Raw genomic sequence first — 22,700 nt, 5'->3', positions numbered from 1 at the left:
TAATCCAAATTTGAAAAGGAATCATGAGCAGATATGTTTCAAACGCATTTTGCGCTCTAATCACTAAGGTTTAACACTCAGATACTCTGCTGCTAATAACAAACTAAATATACATAAACTCGTTTCCTTGGCAACTTTCACACATTATGTGATATATCAAAAACTAAATAAATACAATTAATTTACCCATAATTATCATGACATTATGGAAAATCGAGGAAATATGTGAATGTGGATATTATGAGCTCTAAACAAAGAGTCGCATAATTACTATGGTAACCTTTGTTACTCCAAAACGCTCTTGGTTCGCAACTATTCTAGCGACACCCCGTGGCGCATTCAAGTAAGTCATAATTGCGTCTTTAAAACGCATTTGAAATGATGGCGTTGTCAATTAAAAAAGTATTAAAGTAACAAAACATCTTAGGAAATTTAACCGTTCAGAATTCAAACTTTATTGATAACTGCACCAAATGCTCGGGAGATTACATCACAATATGTATAGAGCTGGACATTATTCTGCATATTTTACATCAAAACTTTATACAGTCTTGAGAAGAAATGTGTATATTTATATTTCCCAGTCTCAAGTGAGGCAAAGTAGACATCCATAGTTGCAAGGGAAGGAATGCTTTTCCAGAAAATATTTAAATGCACTTCAAGAATGAAATACATCCTTAATGAAAATGAATTAGGGGTATTGGTAATACATTAGTAACCATATGTTGTGGGGGTTTGATGAAGATATACCTGGATTATACAGTATATTCTTATTACTTCCATTTGACTTTTTTTGGTAATGATACTGGCATTCATGATGTACATTTTTAGAAAAGATTCAGTCAGACTCAAAAAGAGCTAACAGCACAATGCACAAATAAAAGGTAAATAGTCTAAGCAAACCTTAGTGTACTAAAATTTTATGTTCATTTGACGTTTTAGGGATTCAGTGATAAATACAGATAAATCGGAATGCAAACTGAAAGAACCCTTCAGAGAAACTATGCAATGGAAACCAAATGAGCAATGATGTGTGACATTTAAGGAATGGCTCGGGTAGATTAACAAGTGCACGTATTGACACCTGTAAAATAAACAACAACTGTTTTCGAAAGCAACGGTTACATTCATAGAACAATTTAGACTTCAGCGTGAACAGACTGAATCTCAAACAGGGTCGTTTACCCCAAAATAAAACTCATTTTAATGCCAGAAAAGAGGCTAGCCTGAATGTGAAACTAGCCCTTACATTTTTAATGGGGATGAATGTTAAATTTTTATAATGGTTTCAGTAAAAGGACGTGACAATGCACATTTCTGGACCAATCCTTTACAGATATCCCACAGCCAGCTGGCAAACGCTAACTGCACATTGTCTGTCATCTACAAAGTCTTAATAGGGGTTGATCACATTTCTGTATTTACTCATATAAATGAATTTCTGTTTTTTTCCATTCTGAGATGTCAACATTTTAGCCTTTAAAACAGACAAAATATTTAACAAGACAAAAGCCAACAAACTGAAATGAATAGACAATCAGAAACCAGCTATACAGTAGTATTGGTATTAAATTATTGTTGCAGCCATCCAAAATAAAGTAAAATAAAAATAAACAAATATGACTCATGACTTTATGGACACAGACGGATGACACAGTGGAGGTGTCAGCGTCGAGAAGCCCTGCTGGGTCACAGTGCTGTTTTCTCATTGGGGAGTGGCGGATGAGTCAGGACTGGCAGAATTAACATGAGGCAGTCACACACAGCCCAGAGTAATTGGTTTCTGCATCAGTCAAAGCATTCCTGTACAGTCCAAAAAGACTACAGGAGAATTGCTTATTCTCCTTGACCATCCATCCCATTTTCAGCCTCTCTTTTTCCCCCCAAAGTTCAGAGCTGTGGTCCCTGTTCGTTTGTCATTTAGGACGATAAAGGATGCGCTTGGCCCAATTGGGTAGCAGCGATGTGGAAGACAGAACCAATACGGAGGAAAAATCGCCGCAACACTGCGCGGAGCTCTGGAATGAGGTCAAACTGCATCATCTCGCACAGATGGTGGTAGTAGCAGGAGGCATGAGGCTTGAACTGCGGGGACAGAGAATGTTACGGTGAGTTATACATAAGAAAATATGATTTAACCCAGTGTCAATCTACAGTTGAACACCTCTGGGAACACCTGATGTTATCAGAACAGTGATGAATGGAAAAGTCTGTTTTAGTAATAGACAAGAAAGATCCCCAGGGCTGTCAGAGGTCTGTCTGCGTAAAAGTCTTATTTGCATATAAAGGTCATCACACTGAAAAGCTGGCGTATCAGCAGGGTGCTTTCCATAATGATAGCCTTAACACTGACCCCTGAATGATAACAGATATTCAAAACGGGGTATCCTTCAGGAAATACCATACCCATTAGCTACACCACGGCTGGACTCCCCCATACATTTAAAAATATATTTTTTGGGTGTTTTAACTTTTTAAAGAAGAAAAGTACAAAATGTTTAACCTAATTTGACAAGAGTATAAACGGCTTTGGCGAGTAAATGAAACTACTAACTGAGAAACTCCAACATAATATCGGTTTAAAATAAACTAGTTTAAAAAGTATTTTGGGATATTTCTAGAAATTTCTCTTCTCGTTCCATGCAATCTAGACCAAGCAAACTACATCATTTTCATTTTTAGGGTGAACTACTGCAATAACCAACGAAAATAAAAATGAGGAACAAACATGTCTACACGGTTTTTTGTGACGGGTGCAAAATCTCAGATTCATAATGCTGTTTGTCAGAAACATTCAGGGAAACAGTTAATTATTGTGTCAATTATAGATGTTCAATTTCATCTAGCCACAACTTGAATATTGGACCCTGCATCTAGTCCTCTAGTGCACTGAGATAATGTTTATGTATATTATTACGTTCTCATCAGGCAGTCTGAGTGTCCGAGTAAGAAGCAGCAATAAGAGACTCGTCCAGGCTTCCCGATGGCTCTCTGAGGTAAGACTGATGAAGTATGCCAGAGCTTCACTACACACTCTAAATCAAAACACACACACAAACACGTGTTATCTCATCTGTCCCAAACCTTCCTGTACAGAACATGTAAATCAGAGAACTTGCGCATGTGACTTATCTGTGAGTTTTACACAAATCTGTTCTTACCATTTTAATAGTCATAAAGATAATCCCTCTGTAATAGCCAAGCACTTTCTGGTGCAAATTTTAGTGATGAGTGTAGCATCTAAATTTAATGATTTAAATAACATATTCAATCATCATAACTGCCGACATGTTAACAATATCACACCCTCATGTAATATAATAATGAATCAAATTAGAACAATTAATTATAATACAAGGTGTATTAGGCATATGACACAGAGTAGATCACAGCTGGTCACTAGGCGTAATGAATAAAGAAAGCAGACGACCGCACTCACTGCAGCAAACGTGTCTGGATGTCTGACAGGGAGTTTTGCAGCTGCGTGTCAGAGTACATGCGAAAAAGGATCCTCAGAGTGCAGGCCAGACTACTGGTCTCCTGCTTTAGAAGATTTGGTTTTGACTTCCCCTTGAAGCCTACACACAAGCCCACACATACAAAGAATAATAAAAAGACAGTCTCCTAAAATGACAGCATTAACCACAACCCAGACAAGGAAATAAAAGATTGACATTTGTGACCATGACATCAGCAGATTAAAGCTTTTCGTGAAGCCGGCAGTGCAGACCTGCTCTCCATAGCGTTGTTCTTTGCTCATTGTTGGAGTTGAAGTCCTTGGCAAACCGATGGGACTCAAGGAGGCAGTCAAGCAGTTTGAAGAGGTGCTGTGACGACAGGTGTTTGTACATGCCCTGATCGGGCTCCGTTTCCCCATCGTCTGCCTCCTCAAGTGCATCTCTCTGTGGAAAAACACACAAAGCCAAAACTAATACTCATATGTCATAGTCTGAATTTTTGTTAAGTTTCTTCTGAAAACCTTTTTTGTTTCTGAAGTAAATCTGAATCTTAAAAAAAGAAAAAATGATAAGGACTCATTAAAAAAAAACTCCAATAGGCTTTAGTTATGTCCCATCTGTGAACTTTGCTTGCTAGTCAGTTGCATGTGGTTTTAGGACAGAGATTCCCAATCTGGAGGACATTTGTTCGGACAAAATATGTATAGTTTTTCCAGCAAGAGAAAGTGTGTAAACCCTAAAGGCACATATCTGCTGAATGTAGATATTGTCATAATTTAACACGATCATATAGATGGTCTCTCAAAGCTAACACACATGAACTAAAAGCTATATAACTTTATTTTTTATTTGGATGGAATATGCTGTGATTGGGTGTGTTATTGTATTATTGACCCCAACAAACCTGAGCGGCGGCCATGTTCTCAGCATCTTCCCTCTTGCTGGTAGCTGGGTAAAATACAATATTGTCTATGGTCTGAATCAACTCCAGCTGTACGACACACTTCATAAGCAGCCCTGCAAACAACCTGTGGTCCGAGACCCCTATAACAAACCAGAGAATTAACATGTTAAAGTACACCTATGGAGAGAGACAAGCAGTAAAGGAATAGTGGGGTAGTTTGGTAAGGGAGAGAATCATTTTGAACGCAACGGTAATAAAGTGTAAGAGAAAGAGTTAATTTAAGTCAAACAGAATATGGCAAGAAACAATGCTTGCCTAAAAATATGCCTAAAAATACGATTTTTAGACTGTAACATTCTCATCAAACACTAGAATCTACTGTGAAACATCCAGCGATACAATGACTTCAAATTTGCATATTACAATCCATGGATTTTAGGGTGATAGTACATACTAGCGTGGGACTTCCCCTTCCAGGTTTCATCGCTGGCTGTGGACATCTGACTGTGTCCTCTTTCTGACAGGGTCCTTTCAAAGCTACTCTGAGACTGAGAATCCACCTCAACATCCTAAACAAACAAACACAAATGCATTTATTTAACCACTGCCTAAAATGCAAATGTCCACTATAAATAGCAAGCAAAGTCTACTGCTGGGTGTGTCTTAGTGCTAACAGAACATGGAAAACTACAATGTATAACAGATTAAGGTCTCAGATGTGCTCATTTGTGGACAATTATCTGTGTGTTCATTGGCAATATTTATTTAAGCTCTTGTCATCTCACCATGTGTTTCCCTTCTCCCACCTCCTCTTCCTGTCCAGCTGGTCGCCATGTCAACAAGCTGTTAAGAGCAAAGTCAGAATCAAACTGTGAGCGCATTTAATGAGCAGAGAAATAAAGCAGCTTAAAAACAGACTGCCAGAACACATATGTTTGGACATCAGAGAGACAAAAACGTATTTGCGTGATGAAACAAAATTTGTTATATACAGAATCTCCCTTTTTTATTAATCTGTATATTCATTAATTTATCTTTTATATAATAGGTCTAATCAAAACGCATCCAGACGAAACGCTTTCAAGTGTCACTGAAACCGATGGTGTATGCAAGATTGTCATACGCATGAGGGCTGGTGGTCTGGAAGATGTCCAGCATGCAGGCACAGGTGACATCCCACACCTCCGGACTGAACTTCTCCCCGTTCAGGATCACCAGGTTCTCCAGACAGTTTGTGCCTGACCGCGCCAAGTGCTCATTATCTGACAACAGATGCAGATTTATAAACGTGCAATACAGTGAAACCTTGTTTACCACACCCAGATGATTTAAAACATCACCACCTGCTGCACCAACATGTTTCCACAAATGCGGCGACATTTGTAGGTGTCACGTTTTAAAGTCCTGCTAATCGTATTACGCAGCAGATGGAGAAGTCCTAAAATTCCCCAATTCTCCCTTCATGATGAGTGCATAATCCCTACCTTGTTTCACACACCACTGAAGCTGTGCAAAAATATCCGCCAACAACACCTCGCTGAGGGGCTCGTAGAACTGCGTGAACACGTCGCAGATCGCATAGAGGGCGTGGTTACATGTTGTCGTCATCCATTCTGTTTTCTACACAAAAATAAACGCAAAGATTAATTAATTATCATTTTGAGCATGCTTGGTTATTGCTTAGCCTACCTGTTGTTATGATCAAAAACAACAATGACAACATAAAACATTTGAATCACTGATTTAAGATAGTTGCTCCCCATTTCACTCACCTCAGTTTGTTGCTCTGGAAGCTTCATGTTGTCAAAAATGCGAAAGATGATCCGGAAGAGGTCATGCCACCAGTGCTTCTCAAAGGTGTGTCCGTAACTCTTCATAATCTCAAACATGACTGTCAGTCCCCTGTAACACACAACAAACTCTCAATGATAGCCACTTCACATTTTACGTAAGAAGATAAAGAGAGGCTGGGCAGACGAGAGGGCCCACCTGGTCCTGACATCCAGTTTACATCGGTTGATGATGCAGGAGAGCTCAAACAGGATGGGGAACCAGCCTCGCACCCAGACACGGTCACCAGGGGCGACATTCATATCATCGCTAGTGTACTCTCTTAGTGCCTGGTAAGGAAGAAAGTGATTTAAAAGCTCTGGGATTATGGGTCATTTTAAGACTGAGGGGACAGCACTAACCTGCGGCCGCTCAGACACGTATCTAGCACAGTGGCGGATTAGCCGAATGGCTTCCATACTGGTGTCAGGAAAGGCAGCGTTGCAAACAAACTCTGATAAACATTTTACAGCGTCTTGGAAAGAGTCAATGGCTGCCCCAAAATGCTGCTGAAATGTGTTCACTGTGGGGAAGATGATAAGATGAGGTTTTTGTAAAAAAACAAACAAAAACATTTTCATAATGAACCCAATTACTGGTACTTACTGACAATATGACCTGTAGTCTGAAACGCAAGATCTACAATGTTCTCATCATGATCTGATGCTGCATGGTGGAACACAGAGAAGATGTTTTTCCAACCAGAACGAATATTAGCAGCCTGAGAGTTCACCATCTGGGCCACACAACGTATCACCATGTCCCGAATAGTGGGTGATCTTAAGAATGGACGAGGAAGATGAATGTACAAGCAACAACAAAGTGAACATGCACGTGTGTAGCATCACCGCATGGTTTTACAAAAATCTGTATTTCCTCAGTTTTTTTGTCTAACCCTGCATGCCTCACCTGTTCTTTTTCACGATGTGTTCAAATGGCCTTAAAAAGTCCTTCTGGAAACGGAAGTTGGCCAGTTCTCCTTTCTCCAGGAACTTCATAGAAAGCTGTCTCAGGGAGTCCACAGCAAAAATGGCCACATCCTCATTGGGATTACAACCCACCTACCATACCAAAAATCACAAAAATCACATACACTTGTTTTTATCAAATAACAGGTTGCTCTGGTGTCACCTCTGGTAAAGTAAACTAACCTTGTTGAAATGATCACCGATGACCTGCCAGATGCGTGACCACTGCAAACGGATACGGTTCATGTTGTAGTAGGAAATCTCCACTATTTTCTGCAGACTGAACATGCGCGGTTGGTGCGCTGAAGCTAGTTCGTCCATGGACACCGCGCATAGCCAACGCACAAAGTCCACTGGAGATGAGAGCACAAACGATACATTATGGTATGGAGCTTGGTCACATTTTGGCCTTAATATAGTTTTATTATGTACATGAACAGAATTATTGGTGGAACTTATGAGTATCTTGTATGCAGGAAGTGTAAAAAAGTGAAGAATTCCTGAATCACTTTAAAAATGTTATGAACTGTGGCATATTTCGAATAGATTTCATCATGAAACCTTGGGTCTATTTTATTAGTCTGATATTGGAAGTCTAAATTTAGAGGTAAATTCCATGTCATATACAAATTAAAGGGGAAATTACCAGCACAGAACGCTCAATTCCAAACAGGAAGCAATTGAGGCTAAACAACCCCTACACACTGTTAGTCACTTCCTTGTGATGTAATGGATCAAATGCATGAATATGTCTTAGACTATGAGAATATCTCATGGAAAACAGGGTCACTATAAAGACCGCCCACTTGCACATAGAAAACACAATATACAATGTAAATAACTTTTGTGCTTTAAAACAAAATCCTACCAATGGCATTTCCATCGAGTCTCGTGGATCCAGTGAAGATTCTAAAAAAAAGAAATGAGGACAAGGAAGGTCAGTCTAAACAGCATAAACAATAACACTGTATATGTTCGTGTTGTCGCGTAACTGCAGTGCACCTGTCCACAGCCACCACTACACTCTGGGAGCTGGTCTCCCCCACCGACTCCTGGATATGAGCCATCTGACGCTTGTCTGGACCTCCAACCAGAGTACCTGTGGGAGACCAATAATACTGTTTTGTTCCATATGGAACTCAGTTGGCACACACAGCAATAAACACACCAGACCGAACGCTTCGGCCCCCTCCGAGAGCTATTAAATGCAGTCAAACAATGGCTTACCTAATCCTAGAGGGATGAATTCATCTCCCCCTGATGGAAAGCCTTTTATACTGCCTCCCTGGTCTCGGACCACACCGGAGATGTAGCGCGTCTTCACTCCTGTTCCAATCAACTGAGCCAACTCCAGCTGACTGATACACCTCAGAATCTACAAGGGGGACAAAAACCAGTCGGATATAAAGAGACAGGCAAGAAACCACAGAAATGTTATCAATAAAGCACAAAAGGAGGTGTAGGGAGTTACAGAGGAGAGCAGGGGTTAATGGCAACCAGGGGAGTCACATTATTTTACCTGGAGAGAAAATCTGCCAATCACTCCAAGATTTACAGTTTTTTCATAAGCAAGTGATACATCATCCAAAATTAAAAATTCTGTAATCATTTATTCACCTTCCTGTCATTCAAAACCTATATGACTCTTTCCCCTGTGGAGCACAAAAGAAGATATTTTGAGAAATCAGTGGTTTTGTGTCCATATAATGGAAATCAATGGGGGCCAATGTTATTTCAAAATATCTTCTTTTGTGTTCTGCAGAAGAAATAAAGTTTTTATAGACATTTCACATATGGGTAATACGTTATTTCCTGATTATTAAGGAAGTTATTAATATCCCAGTTATCGTTAATACCAGTATGTTTTATAGTTACATCAATTATATTTCATTAGTTTAGAAAAACATGTTTCCAGCCATTCACGATCCTGCAAGTTTATACTGAGCAAAATTGTCTGGGATTTCCCTCACCATCGAGTGAGTAAGCAAAAGGCAGGAAATGGAAAACCTGGAACAGAAGCAGACACTGAATGCTGCCATTTAATTTAAACAGCTCTGTTGCTCACCTCGTGCCAGGAGTTGCCCAGGTAGTTTCCGTCGGTGTGGGCGACCATGATAAGAGTCTTTATGGTGTCGATGTTCTTCTGCTTCATCTCTGTGATGCTTGAGCTGGCGGTCAGCAGCGTAAACCTGGCCAGTGCCTGAATGTATGCATCCCTCTCCAGCTGCATGTACAGGAAAATACATCCATAATATTTAGACCAAGCTTTGTAAGAAGGAACTACAGATATGCTTGACATTTGTGCATTAGAAATGCTGATAAGTGCCAATCACAAACCTGCATGTTGAAGATGCAGGCGATCCTGATAGCGCAGCGGATCCCCTCCAGACACAGGGACGCCACTTCCTGATCATCACAGTCCTGAAGTCCGACGCTAAACGCCGCCAACAGAGGAGTCCAGGCCAGCTGTTACACAAAGATCAATACACACATGACAAAACCACACAAAAATTCAAGCATAAACAAACATCCTTTGGTTTCACATAATTCTAACTTTCTAACCTTTCAATATATGTTTCTAGACTAATGTGTGAAACCACTTCCTGTTACATCATCCTGCACAAACTGCCCGTGACCCTATAGTGACCTTTCATGCAAGACTCGATATGTTACCTTGAACATGGGCCGGACATGCTCCAGGTGAGTGGCGCTGAAGAAAGGTGCCTGAGCATGACTTACAGCCTCCATTAGAGCTTTAGCCGTCTTGGCCATATGCTCCATCTCCATGTTATACAGGAGCCTCCTCTGCTTCTCATTGGGTACATCTTAAAGAAAGAAAAACTGGACTTTAATTCAAACCTGAAGCAGGAAATGACACCTCAAACATCAATATGAAGAAATTGATTTTTTCAGGACTCACAAACCCAATACACTTACACAGAATCCCACATCTATAAACACAATATGGCAGGATTCATATAGACAGGAAGATGCTCTTACTCTGTTTGCTGGACTTGGGAGTGATGGAGTATTCTTTACTCTCTTTCATGGCGATCTTCTTGCCTGCGATCTCGTCATAGATGGAAGACAGATATTCCTCAGGCAGGTCCTTGCTGTCATTAATGCCGCGGTTCATTTTTATGTACTGTTCCTTTGTCATCTTGTTCTTCACCTAAAGAGAAAAACCAAACGGTACAGTTGGGGTTACTTCAAACCTCTGGCTAAATGAACACTATTAATAAGCAGTAAAAAAGGATCCGTTTTACCTGTGGGCTGTGCAGGTCTGTGGTTAACATGATGATAGAGTACGCAAGAACATAAGCCGTATCTGCACTGGCGAACAGAGTCTGCCTACAAAGCAACAGACCAATCACGTCAGCATATACAGAAACCCCATAAACAATTGGAAATACGGTCAGATTGCATTACTCACCCCTGATTGCACTCCAGGTAGCGAGCGGCAAACTTCTCCATGAGCCTGTCGATTTTCTGCGCTTCACCCGGAAGCCTGAAGCCTTCCAGAAAGACACGGAGCGCTGACACAAAGTCTTTACCGCAAAAGTCCAGCTGGTCCACGTAACTGTACATCACCTCCTTATTAAACTTCACATTCTCTCCCAGAAACTCTCCAACCTGAGTCTGAATACAGCGGAGACAGAGCTCAACATCAGCACTTGAGTAGTCAAAGTGGTACAAAATATTCTAGTTTGCTGGTTTATTAATGTGCTCACTGTGTCCAGTCGCTCCTCCTGGTGCAAGAACTGGGCTATGTCCTCCGGCGATGTTCCCAGCATGCCTTGCTCCTGCAGGTACAGCAGTCCCCTTTTTGGTTTCTTGTTAAACCTTTAAGACAGACAGAAAATGGTCAGAGAAGTGGAACAATAAAAAACCAGAGATGGAAAAAACAAGAAGTGAAAAACCGCTAAGAAATAGAAGACTCACAGATCAATACCATGCTCGATAATCTCTTTCTGCTGTTTGATGACCTCATATTGTTCAGGGTGATCTGGATGAGTCTGCTGAACACCGGAAGATATGGTGGAATCCAGAGAGCTCACACTATCTCTGCGAGAGGACAGGTGATCAGGGAGCTTTCCATCTGCGCTGTCACCCTCTGCTGGACGCTCCTGACCTACATCACAACACAATACGAATCACAGCCTCGTAAAACAACCAAAGCCTAAAATAATACCAGAAACTACAGTGAACATGTATCAAAACTCTATTGTGAACAAAAGTACCATGCTTTTATACAGGAACTTATTGCAATGCAAGCAATAAGATACACAATTGTCTTACCGAGGTTGGCCTGCAGATTGGGGTTAACGTACAGATCTTTGCTCCATTCCACCATGCACTTCAAAATGGACACCAGACATTCCAGTCCTTTCTTTCTCAAGCTCAACTCCTGAAATGAATTATTACCCGATTTTTTAAGGTGCGACTTGAAATGAAATGCTGGGGTAAATGCACTGAAATGAACCCTACATGATGTTGTAGTAATGTGGAATCATACCAATGTTTCATAATGTCAACATGTTCTGGAAACGAACGGTGTTCTGTATAGTATGCAGTATGATTGGATTCTTTTTAAATACCTGTAACGGAGTCATGCCGAGCTCTTGTCCACTCCTTCCCTGGGCGATTTTAGACAGATCATTTACCAGCCGCTCAAAAATGTTGGCAGCATTGAGATCACAGTCATAGTTCACGTAAATATCCACCACACACTGAGCATCTAGAAGAGGACAGAGACTTACTCAGTACTGGATTTCATATTAGAATCTCGACAAGTGCGTTTATATTTAAATAGTGCATTTCCTCTGACCTGCACAGATTCGAGTGAGAGTCTGGATGACCATCCACTTGTGCTCAAAAGAGCTGGATGATGTCTCCAGGATGGTCAGAAAGATCTCTCTGAAGAACACCTGAGAAGAACCCAGCGTAGTTTTAGAAACAAAATAAGCTCAAATAAGCAATGCAAAGTTATACAATGCAAATCTTGCGTCATCATTTTTTTACCTCGATCTGCATCTTAAGATGCACTTTGAAGTGAGAGAGCAGGGTCAGGAAGATGGCAAGAGAAAGTTCAAATACTTCAGGCACAGACGAGACACCGTTTTTAGACAGCGCCACACACAGGTACTGCTTGATAGCGTTCACGAACATCTCATGGGTTCTGAATACAGGACCGGCACCCTGGAGCACTGACAGCAACAGTTGTAGCGAAACCACCTTAGAACGCAACTCATGAGATCTGTGAGAGAGGAAGAGAATACAGAAATAGTAGACGAGTACTGAGTTACAGTACTCTCAATGTCTCAATGTTACACCCATTGTTTTAGCAAATCACAACCCCACACTAGTCACCCTCTACTTATCCGATAAGTGCTTGGAAAGTAAATACAAGTCCAATAAAATAACAGTTTATTTGTCTGTAAAGATGTATTTAAACCCAAGTCTATAAATATAGCAGTAACAGCATCATTAAATATACAGGCATGGAAAAAAATAGGTTTTTCTGATTACTATTTAAATGTCTGTTTAGGTAAAATGATCATATTGTTTCATTCTGTGAACTAATACATGTGTTTTTACAATGTGAACAATATTTCTCCGAAATTTCAAATAAAAATATTGTTTCTATTTGCATTTATTTACAGAAAATGAAAACTGGAGAAACAGGTCAAACAAACAGAAAATATGCTCTGCATTTATTCAGAACTCAAATACTGCAAAATTACGTTCAGAATCACTTTGAAGCAATACAAGAGTAATATTGTATTAATAATGTATTTAGGAAAAGTCCAAAAATATTTTTTGTATATGCTAACCTAATTTTTATCACAGTTTTCATGCGTCTTGTCATGCTCTCAGTGTTTCACATTGCTGTTGGATGACTTTGTCACTTCTGAGGTTTGATTTTGTTGAAATTCAACAAACACTTGACTGGAATGGCAATGATACATCTAGAAATGCTGATTTGAAATGAAAATTAGGAGCGGTTTCTTAATTTTTTCAACAGCTATTTTTGGTCCTCTGGTTCTTACTTTGGGTCTGGTGGTCCATCAGCTAGTGGCTTCATGGAGAGTTTGCAAAGCGAACGGAACACGAGGAAGGCGTCCTTCTGCAGGATGTGGGAAAAGCGAGCAGCTGTCTGGCTGCCATGCATGGTGTCTGCATCCTGCTCATACAAATAATAAAAGACCAGTCTGACCACAATGAAAGCGTGTCTTTGCAGATAATAACTTAATGTCTCTCATATGAAATGGACTTGCTCACTCGACACCCGTAGTTCAAACTGAAAGCAAATTAAAAACCCACCAGAATATCTGTTGAGGACTCAGAGGCACGATCGTCCACCGTTCCGTTCATCTGCTGCGAGTCCAAACGGACAGCAGGGGGCGGCATTCTGGTTTCAGAGTCAGAATGCTGATCCAAGCCTGTCGGAGAAAGGCCAAAGGTTAGGTAAATCTGCTTTTAAGCAGGAACGAGAGCATATTAGGTTTAAGTGTGACTCACCTCCTTCAACAGAGCTATCTCCCAGACCGCTGTCTGGCTCGGCCTCTTCCAAAACCTCAGTAGCTGCTTCAGTTTCAGGATGTAGATGAGCCTCCTCTGCCTCCAATTTAAGTGTTTGGCTTGACTCTTGAGTGTCTGAGTCATTAAGAGTAAAAGATAAAAAACATGCCAGTGGACACTTAAGCCATGCCACTAAAATATACTACTGAAAGTAACCAGTAGCCAGAAATTTGATGTGTTTGGCCTCATATGTCATTGTAACCTGATACCATTGATACCTGGATGTGGAGGTTCCTTTGAGCTCTCTTTATCTGTAGCAAACTCCTCTTCTGACTTTGACTCTTCTGTCTGGCCATTGATAGAGGATGAGTCTTGAGGGGTGGAGGGGACCACTGGGGGGCTGAGGGAGAAGGAAGGGGAACCGTTCTGTTCCGAGCGGGCTTGACCGAGCCACGGAGATCCGGACCCTCGGCCGGGGGTGGGGGAAGGGTTCTGCGTCACAGGTGAAGGGTTACTGGATACTGGCGAGGGATTGCGCAGCTGTAAATGTTGTCTTTCCTTTTCCAACTCCTGAGCTTCCAGAGCCTGCAAGAGAATCAACAGAAAGTGAAATCCCACCAAAATTTACCAACTCATACTGCCCCAATCAGGCCAAGCAGTTCTAAGAACAGTAAGGAACAGTTACAGTTAAATTTCCACTTGAGCCAGGTTCAGCACAGCACGATTACAAACCTTGGCCCGGAATATTCTGAATGGTCTATCGGTGCCTAACAGGGTTATGTAGTGACCAATGAGCTTCTCTTTTGAGAATTACTATCTCTTTCTTTTCTACTTTTTGGAGTGAACTATGTCCTTAAAAATGACACTAACCGCCTGGTTCTCCATACGGGTGAAGATGACATTAAGCATTTGTGTGAGAGTGGCTTTGGCCGTGGTTTGGTTGATCAGGTTGCGGCTGGCCAGGTAGATGTTGTAGCATGTCCGTACAGTGAGAAGAATCGTTCCCTCATGGATCTCTATGTGCGGTGATGTCACAGCTGTCAGAAGAGCCTGCAGAGCATAATAATTAGGGATGCACCGAAATTAAAATTCTTAGCCGAAGCCGAACATGATGTGAAACACTTGGCCGAAGGCCGAATAATACCGAACACTGAACATGCTTTTTTACATTTCTTCTATTTATTAACCATAATTTTCACTATTGCACAAACTGAATAGTCAAAATGTGCTTTTTATAATTTGTCTTGCTTTTCAATAAAATACAATACAACTTAATATAAAATTGAGCAAAACAAAGTAAATTCAAACAAAAAATTGAGCCTGTGAATAGCCTATATTAATTAGGCCTATAACTGACTGCTAAAAGAATGTAATGTAAGGGTGCGTTTACACTTGGCATTAAGGGTGCGTTTACACTTGGCATTAACATGCGATCTCGGTGATCCGAACAAGCAGATCGGATCTTCAGACAATCAGGACACAGCGCGTTTACACTTGTCAACAAGTGGCTTCCACATCTGGATAACTGATCGGATCTCTATAGTTTCACGCCCATTATTTTAATAGGCCTGCAATTTAAAAATAGACACGTATAACGGGGAGGATGAGCATGTTACACATTTGATACGCAGCCATGTTGAACTCGAGGCAGCGGTGGGAAGTAAACCGCGGTTAAAACGATTAATGATCATATATGTGAAAGTATAAGCAGAGGACGTTTGTAAAATGACAAGCTTTTGTAGCACAGCTGTGGCGGGTTTCACTAGCACGCACACACACACAGACTCTAACGGTGTTTTTAAACACATCATTTGTTTATTCATGTCACAGACACATAAAATAATCACATAAGTAGGCCGAAGTTCCTATGATCAAAAGCGACCACTTACATCGTTCTCGTCTATTTGGGTTGGTTCGGCTGAAAGTGACAGCGCGTCGTTTCTTTGGTCTGCGCCCTAAATAGCGTGTTTACTGACATCAGCTATTAGCAACACAATCTTGTTTCCGTGTGTAAATAATATACGGTGTATTCAGAGCTCCGTTTTAAGCTGCCCGTCTGCCGCTTAATCTGTCTTCCGGGGACGGTACTTTCGAGTCAGATCCGTGGGCGTGGCTTGTTGGTTTTGACTAAATCTTAGGTGTTTCAAGTCTTACGAAACCTTTACCCTAACCCACACCCTAACCTTACTCTAACCATCTAAACTACCTATGATTGTTAAAATTGATGAAAAAACACATTTGGGTCATACGTCAGACTCGAAACACCAAGGATTTAGTGAGAGCCGTACGAGACACAAGCGGCAGCAGCCCTCGGGGAACCGGACGGTTGATTACGCCGTATAGGCTACAGTAAACACACACACGTATGTTAGAAACAAGCTGGTATAGTGTTGCCATTCGTGTCTGTGACATGAAAATAAACAAATGATGCGTTTTAAACTGGTGATGTGTGTGCGAGTCAACGCCATTCATGGCAGTCACAAATACAGTGATGATACAGCTGAAGTGGTCAAGTAAAACATCTCGTGTGATTTGACATAAATCCTCTGTAGGTTAAAGTATCCATGATCATTTCGTGGGAAAATGAACGAGTGTGCAACGCTCGGGAGCAAGAGTAAACTTTCCTCTGTATTTGTCAGCTGCTCCGCAGACAGATACTATTGAGTCTGACAGGTTTCGGACAGACGAGAGAATAATGATAGCGGGAGGGGTTTTCTGTGAAATTGTACCGGTAAATGTAGATAAACTGTCTGGATTGCGTTTACATTACACTGAGATCCGATCACAATGCGTCCTCGACTACCTCTGGATCAGGACACGCTGATCGGATGACATTCCGATCAGAAGCGCGTTTACACTTGTCTTTTCAATGTGTATGTGGACAACATCCAGATACAGATCGCATGTTAATGCCAAGTGTAAACGCATCTGAACCCCTACAACAAAACAGTTCATTAAAAACTGCCATTCCACATTAGGCCTATAAACTAAAAATACGAATAAACTAAAACTGTTGGATTATTATAGGCTACATTGCAAAATGATTTGAGAAAAAAAAACATCCAATGCAAGCATTGTCTCTCTTCCAAACTCCACCCACAAAAGATGACTGTTCTAGAAGGTGCACTCGTGGATGCACCGAACATACTTTGACAAGTTGTTTAGTACAGGGAACTGTGTGCACGCGACCACTGTATAATGTCAAAGGATGTCGCGAGCGGCGGGGCTACTGTCAGACAGCCCGCTTCCGTCTGAAGTAAAGTTACCGACCGGTAAAGACGCTTTCATTCGGAAATTTACTTCCGTGCGGCAAGTCCCGTGCTTTGTCTTTCTCTGACACTTTAAAATGCTCCACACACACGCACAGACACGCACGCACGCACTGCCAAAATGTTTGCGGCAGTAATAAAGCGCACACGTCTTTCTCTTTCTCTGCGCTGGTTGCTGCTTGATCGTATCACGAGTCATGATCGGTAAAATTTATTCGGCCATTTCAGAAATTCGGCCGAACACCGAACTTGCGTTTTTTTGCTATTTTCGGCCGAACATTTTCACTGAATACTGATTTACTTAGATATTGTAGGGTCCAAAGGTTTGAAACCACATTGAATATCTGTGATTTATTCTCTTATTTATACCTGGAAATAAAGTTGTGGGACTAAATTAAATAATAAACAAAAACAAAATGGGACATATTAAGACTAAGACATCAATACAAAAATAGTGTTAATTTCTCAATAAAGCTTTCACTAATATTGTCATGTTACAATTGGTGATTTAAAAAAATAACGCAAAATAATAATATGATTGGTCTCAGAACTAGAACCTTAGACTCTGTTGTATATGAGAACGAACATGATTTAGGGACAATAGCAAGTTTACAGCTACAGGTCAATCCCGACACTAATGAAAACTGATCAAGATAAAATTCACATTTAAGACATTTAATAGGTGGTCTTCTGAGATCATCATGTGAGCATATATTCACACATTTTAGTGATAAACGTTAAAGGGATACTTCACCCAAAAAATGAAAATTCTGTCATCATTTACTCACCTTCAAATTTTTCCACATCTGTATAAATGGGAGTCAATGGGTTAAGATCTGTCTGGTTATAAGCATTCTTCCAAATATCTTTCTCTGTGTTCATCAGAACAAAGAAATGTATACAGATTTGGAACAACTCGAAGGTGAGTAAATGATGACAAAATTTTCATTTTTGGGTGAAGTATCCCTTTAATCTTACAGAAAACTAAAACTAATACACACGTAACAATTTACTCAAGTTGGTGCCCTACCCTATTATGCAAACAGTTCCTCTCTTTATGTAAACAGCCTATTTTTCTCTATGTCTAGAGAGTGACAGAGGAGCTGAAATACAGCATGCTTATCTACAGTGATAACAGTTTGGCTTGAAATCAAAGACTTTGAACCAGTTCTGTCACGATTATGAAATTTGCCTAATAAATTATTCATTTTAGGGGGGGCTTTGACAATTACAAAGTAAAATGTAATGAATCATAAATATTTAAATTCAAATACCTTAAACTTTAGTTCCAGAATCACAGAATTTCAGTGTGTTCTCAAAATATATTGGCATTATATCAGCCATCTCTCCCTCTGTCATAAGGGGTGGGTGCTTGTCTAGAAAAACAAGTTGGCATGATGGAGGGTTGTGTCACCTTAATGATTTGTAGCTGCACCCCTTCATCAGTCTGTGGACCCTGAAAGCAGTTGCAGATTGTCTCCAACAGCCGATCAATCAGTCGTTTTCCTGGAGCCCCGCTGTCAGGGGCGTTTCCTGTGATGTGGCCGTATGCAATGAGCTTCTGTGGTGAGACAAGGAAATATTAAAACAAGTGAGTGGTGAATTACCGAACTAAACTGGTCACCACTTGATGTCCAATGTAAAGTCTGTCTCCTAAAGCTAACCATCTTAAATAACCTTTGTGGTTAGTTCCCTGTAGATCAAATCACAAGTCTGAAAAACCCGAATTGAAAACCTTTCAAGTGTTTTTAATTCAATAATGACAGGTTTGAAATGTCAGGGTTGAACAGGATGACGCAACGCTACAGTCTGAATGCCAGGAGTACAGAACACAGGACGTACCTGCAGGCAGTCGAGAGATGTGCTGACAATGCGCGGGGACTTCGACTGACACGCCAACTCAAACGGCAGGACGTACTTGTCCGCTTCAATGTAGTTAGCTCGGGGTGGAACAATAGTGCCATCCCTGGTACACACAGAATTCACAGCACAGATGAGTATGAAAATATTATATATATATATATATATTATATTATACAGTATAGCAATATTTTTATATATTACCCCGGTTAATCTTAACAACATGGACGCAAAACAGCAACAGCAGTGAATGAGTGTGACTAGTGTTTGATGTTATTACATATCAGGGATGGTTCAGAATAAAGATGCATTAGGCCCGATTCACATTTCGTGTCAAAAACTGCGCGGAAAATGCGAGCCACGCCACTTTCTCTCTTCAAATGAGCGCGGCACTCTGAAAAGTAGAACTATTTCCATCTCGATGCGGCGCTGACACGCCTAAAAAAAATGTGCCTATTTGTGCGCACCTACCGCGTGTCTACATTTAAAATAACAAATATGCGTGCGGGAAAAGACACGAAATGCGAATCGGGCCTTAAACTTCTGTAATCCTTTTCAGAAAAGCTATTAAAATGTTCTCCCAGTGTTATTTCAACGTTTCAGTGAACCTTAAAAGAGACAGATTAAAGGGATATTTCACCCATAAAAAGATATTTGGTCATCATTTATTCACCCTCATGTCATTCAAAACCTGAATGACTCTTTTTCATCTGCAGAACAGAAAACAAGATATTTTGAAGAATGTTGGTAACCAAACAACACTGACTCCCATTTACTTTCATTGTATGGACACAAAACCTCTAAGATATTTCTCAAAATATCTTCTTTGGTGTTCCACACAAAAGTCATAGACAGGTTTTGAATGACATGAGAGTGAATAAATCTTTTAAGAATTTTTATTTTTGGGCAAACTAACTATGCCTTTAATGGATGGTGTATAGTGAATGAGATGAGGTGCAAGGAGCTCAGTTGTAAACTTACTTCTGTTTTTCCAGCTCAAGCTTGATTTCATCTATAAAAAAAAGAGAAACAAATTAACACACGAAGATACTGTTACATCACTGAGAATCATCTACACCCTCCTTCAAAGCAAACAGACCTGAAGAGGAAGAGAGTACTTATTCAGAAAAACACAAAAGGCCAATCAATCAGACACAAAAAGCTTACAGTTTTAATTTATAGATGTCTCATCTCTGTTTTTTTTTTAGTTGATGCTTAATAAGACAATTTGAGTGTCTCAGTCTTGAGTACCATAGGATATCTCTGTAGAAATAACATCTACACATGCCATAACAGTGCTAAAGCTATTAAATACACAAGCAACATCTACTGTATATTGGTGTCTAGTCAGCAAGATGTAGAAATGATTTTAACATTCACATTTAAAATTTTCTTTAGCAACTTAAAAGCTCAAGAACCCATTCAATGACATGGTAAAAAAATCATCTATACAATTTACTGCAATTGTTTCTAAACAAAACATTTCCTATTAATAAATTAAATCTGAGGTCCACGAATAAACATGCTTTCTGGTTTCTTTATTTCTGTTTCACTTACACTTACAAGTGCCTTTAAATTGAAATAGGTTATTATTCATTATCAGGCAGCCATCTCCTTAACAAAAGGCACAGGAAACAGCTTAGGCAACATCATATTTCATAAGACGCACACATTGCAAGGTATTCTAAATAATTTCGTAAAAATCCTATACCTGACAACCTGAGAGAAGGCAGAATTTATTACTACTGCTGAATTGAGAAACTATGTATACAAGCCATAACCTAGCAGTGAATCCGGATGTCTCTTCGACTGTGTAAATATAAGTCTATGGTGGTCAACCTCATTCAATTACATGAGGGAATAAGGGGAGAGAAACAAATCACCCGAGAAATACCTTAACACTGTAGTTATCAGTTGTTTTTTAAGATTACGCAAGCAAATATGCATAAAGAAAAAGACCAAATACTGAGTTTGACTATTCTGTTCAAATGAAGCTCTCTTTATTCTTGACTGACATGTGGAAACCTCCGGAAAAAAGGTTTAATGGTGGAAAAGCTCACCAAGAAACTAGATCCTCCTGTTTCAACAAGTACTCGTTCAGTTAGTAAATAAGTAATGCAGCACAGGCGGGACGAGCCGAATGAGTTTGACCTGCATTTCAGGCTCACATTGAAACAGATACATAACCGTTTCGGTTAGTTTTTCTGCAAAAAACATGCGTTACATTTACAGTTTGTTCCCAGCTAATAGCAATCACACATGACACCATGTGACACGTTAAAACATATTTCATACTATACTTCATAAGAGTTCAAACTGCTAAAGTACAAAAAAAGTATGCGAAATAGGCCCGGCGCTTATCGGCATCACGCACAATGCAGATCGATACCGATGTGTAGATCAGTAACCGATCTTTAATCGATAAGTGACACACAAATCACATATCTGACAGTTAAAGTCACCATAGCAGCTGAATGTTAACAACGTAACATTCAAGCGCATCTTGTCGGATAGCAGCTGATACCAGCTAACATATGCTAACAGCTCGTGATCAACCAAAACAAGACAGGCTGAACACACCGATATGTCATTTAGACCGCTGCATCAACATGTGATTTAATTACCGCTGACAATAAGCATGACAATCTAAACTAAAGAAAAATATCACACAATACGGTCTGACCTGTCACTGACGGCTGCTAGGATGACGTTAGCTCGCTACCCGCAATTTCACGTAAAATGTCAGTGGGCAGCGGCAGCTAACTTATGGGATCTAAATATGCGATTGAGGCCTGAGCTGTTTTCATGAGGATCAAAATAAAAAGTGCTCACCTAGCGCCACTTGACAGGCTTTGCGTAGCTGGCTGTGCTGGCTCCGCTTCACCTCCTTATCCGACAGGATTTTCTCCAGCGCTCGAGACAGAAACATGCTTTTGGTGCTCAGTGTTTCTGTCTGCGTATGCCGTCGATGAATTTCCAGCTGTTCTTGTTCTTTCATCTCTCGGTCGAGGTTAAAGAAGTCCCTCAGGCCGTCATTTCTGGCCCGGTCCCTGCGGTTTGGCAGGTGTGTGAGGGTGTCAGCCAGGAGCGGGCAGCCGTTGTCGCTGTATCAGACACGGAGGCAGTTGGACGCTGCTGCTCTCTCAGCACTGCGTCGCCATGTTGGCCGCACGTCACGTCACGTGACCCAAGGCGCTTACAATGATGTGTACATGCATAGAGCTCGGGTGATATACAAGTCTGGGCACTGGTCAGTTTGGTCAGGGCAGGTATGCGTTGGCATAGGTCAGGAAAAACTGCACGGGGACCAGTGTTTTTCATGGTGTCCAAACATAATATAAAGGAAACGGTGACCATGAAGCTTCCTATAAAGAAACAAACAGTCATAATAAAACTGAGTAGAATCCGTCACTGAATGAATAAAGATCTTGGACTTCACTATTTCAAAATGTGATGATATTATGTCATATGTTTAGACATACATTTGTCATAATAGCATGTTAAGGTCAAATTTATTTTTCAGAATTGCGCAGCCCCATCAAACTTGTATGAAATTCTGCCAATGTTAGAAATAAATAAATACAAAAATAAATCTACATCTACAAAGAAATGTGTACAATAAAACATTTTTCAATAAATAAATACAAAATAAAGGATTACTTGCACTTTCATTTCTTTCTTTTTTGTTTATTGTATTTTCACTCACTTTATTTAAACGTTTGTTTCCACTTTTATTACTTTCCACATTTTTGTGTTTGTTTATGGATTTATGACATAATTGACATATTTCTACATGAATTTATGTATATATTTCTACATTTACATGTCTCTACATTTTTGTGTCCAGAACATTTTTTTTGTATATATTTATTGGATACAGGTATTTATG

At 40.2% G+C, this 22,700-nt stretch overlaps 1 protein-coding gene across 1 annotated transcript; it reads right to left on the bottom strand.

Moving 5' to 3' along the window:
• Positions 1–440: 440 nt before the first annotated feature.
• arfgef2 (ADP-ribosylation factor guanine nucleotide-exchange factor 2 (brefeldin A-inhibited)) lies at positions 441–22,002 on the bottom strand. Its single transcript, XM_057319218.1, has 39 exons — positions 21,644–22,002; positions 19,793–19,823; positions 18,794–18,917; positions 18,366–18,512; positions 14,553–14,732; positions 13,961–14,267; positions 13,683–13,817; positions 13,485–13,603; positions 13,211–13,344; positions 12,183–12,417; positions 11,989–12,088; positions 11,759–11,898; positions 11,460–11,568; positions 11,103–11,292; positions 10,892–11,003; positions 10,594–10,799; positions 10,427–10,511; positions 10,161–10,332; positions 9,834–9,985; positions 9,498–9,626; positions 9,226–9,384; positions 8,388–8,535; positions 8,163–8,259; positions 8,029–8,069; positions 7,344–7,513; positions 7,102–7,253; positions 6,799–6,971; positions 6,555–6,715; positions 6,352–6,482; positions 6,135–6,264; positions 5,847–5,982; positions 5,486–5,624; positions 5,148–5,205; positions 4,817–4,931; positions 4,363–4,502; positions 3,731–3,902; positions 3,440–3,578; positions 2,918–3,035; positions 441–2,085 (listed from the first exon to the last, which is right to left on the bottom strand). The coding sequence occupies exons 1-39, from the start codon at positions 21,807–21,809 to the stop codon at positions 1,921–1,923; spliced, it is 5,517 nt and encodes a 1,838-aa protein (XP_057175201.1). The 5' UTR covers positions 21,810–22,002; the 3' UTR covers positions 441–1,920.
• Positions 22,003–22,700: the final 698 nt, after the last annotated feature.

Source organism: Triplophysa rosa, linkage group LG21 (assembly GCF_024868665.1).
Source record: "Triplophysa rosa linkage group LG21, Trosa_1v2, whole genome shotgun sequence".
Classification (NCBI taxonomy): Eukaryota; Metazoa; Chordata; class Actinopteri; order Cypriniformes; family Nemacheilidae; genus Triplophysa; species Triplophysa rosa.
The sequence above is the reverse complement of the archived record's forward strand: the minus strand, read 5'-3'. Positions and strand labels throughout refer to the sequence as shown.

What these genes read in the sequence shown, in the direction of transcription:
- arfgef2 (XM_057319218.1), bottom strand. Translation starts at nt 21,809, where the DNA reads ATGAAAGAACAAGAACAGCTGGAAATTCATCGACGGCATACGCAGACA. An exon ending in TGGGCAACTCCTGGCACGAG is followed by an intron (nt 8,536 to 9,225) that starts GTGAGCAACAGA and finishes TCCCCCTTGTAG; the next exon opens with ATTCTGAGGTGTATCAGTCA. An exon ending in ACGTGTCTGAGCGGCCGCAG is followed by an intron (nt 6,483 to 6,554) that starts GTTAGTGCTGTC and finishes CTTCCTTACCAG; the next exon opens with GCACTAAGAGAGTACACTAG.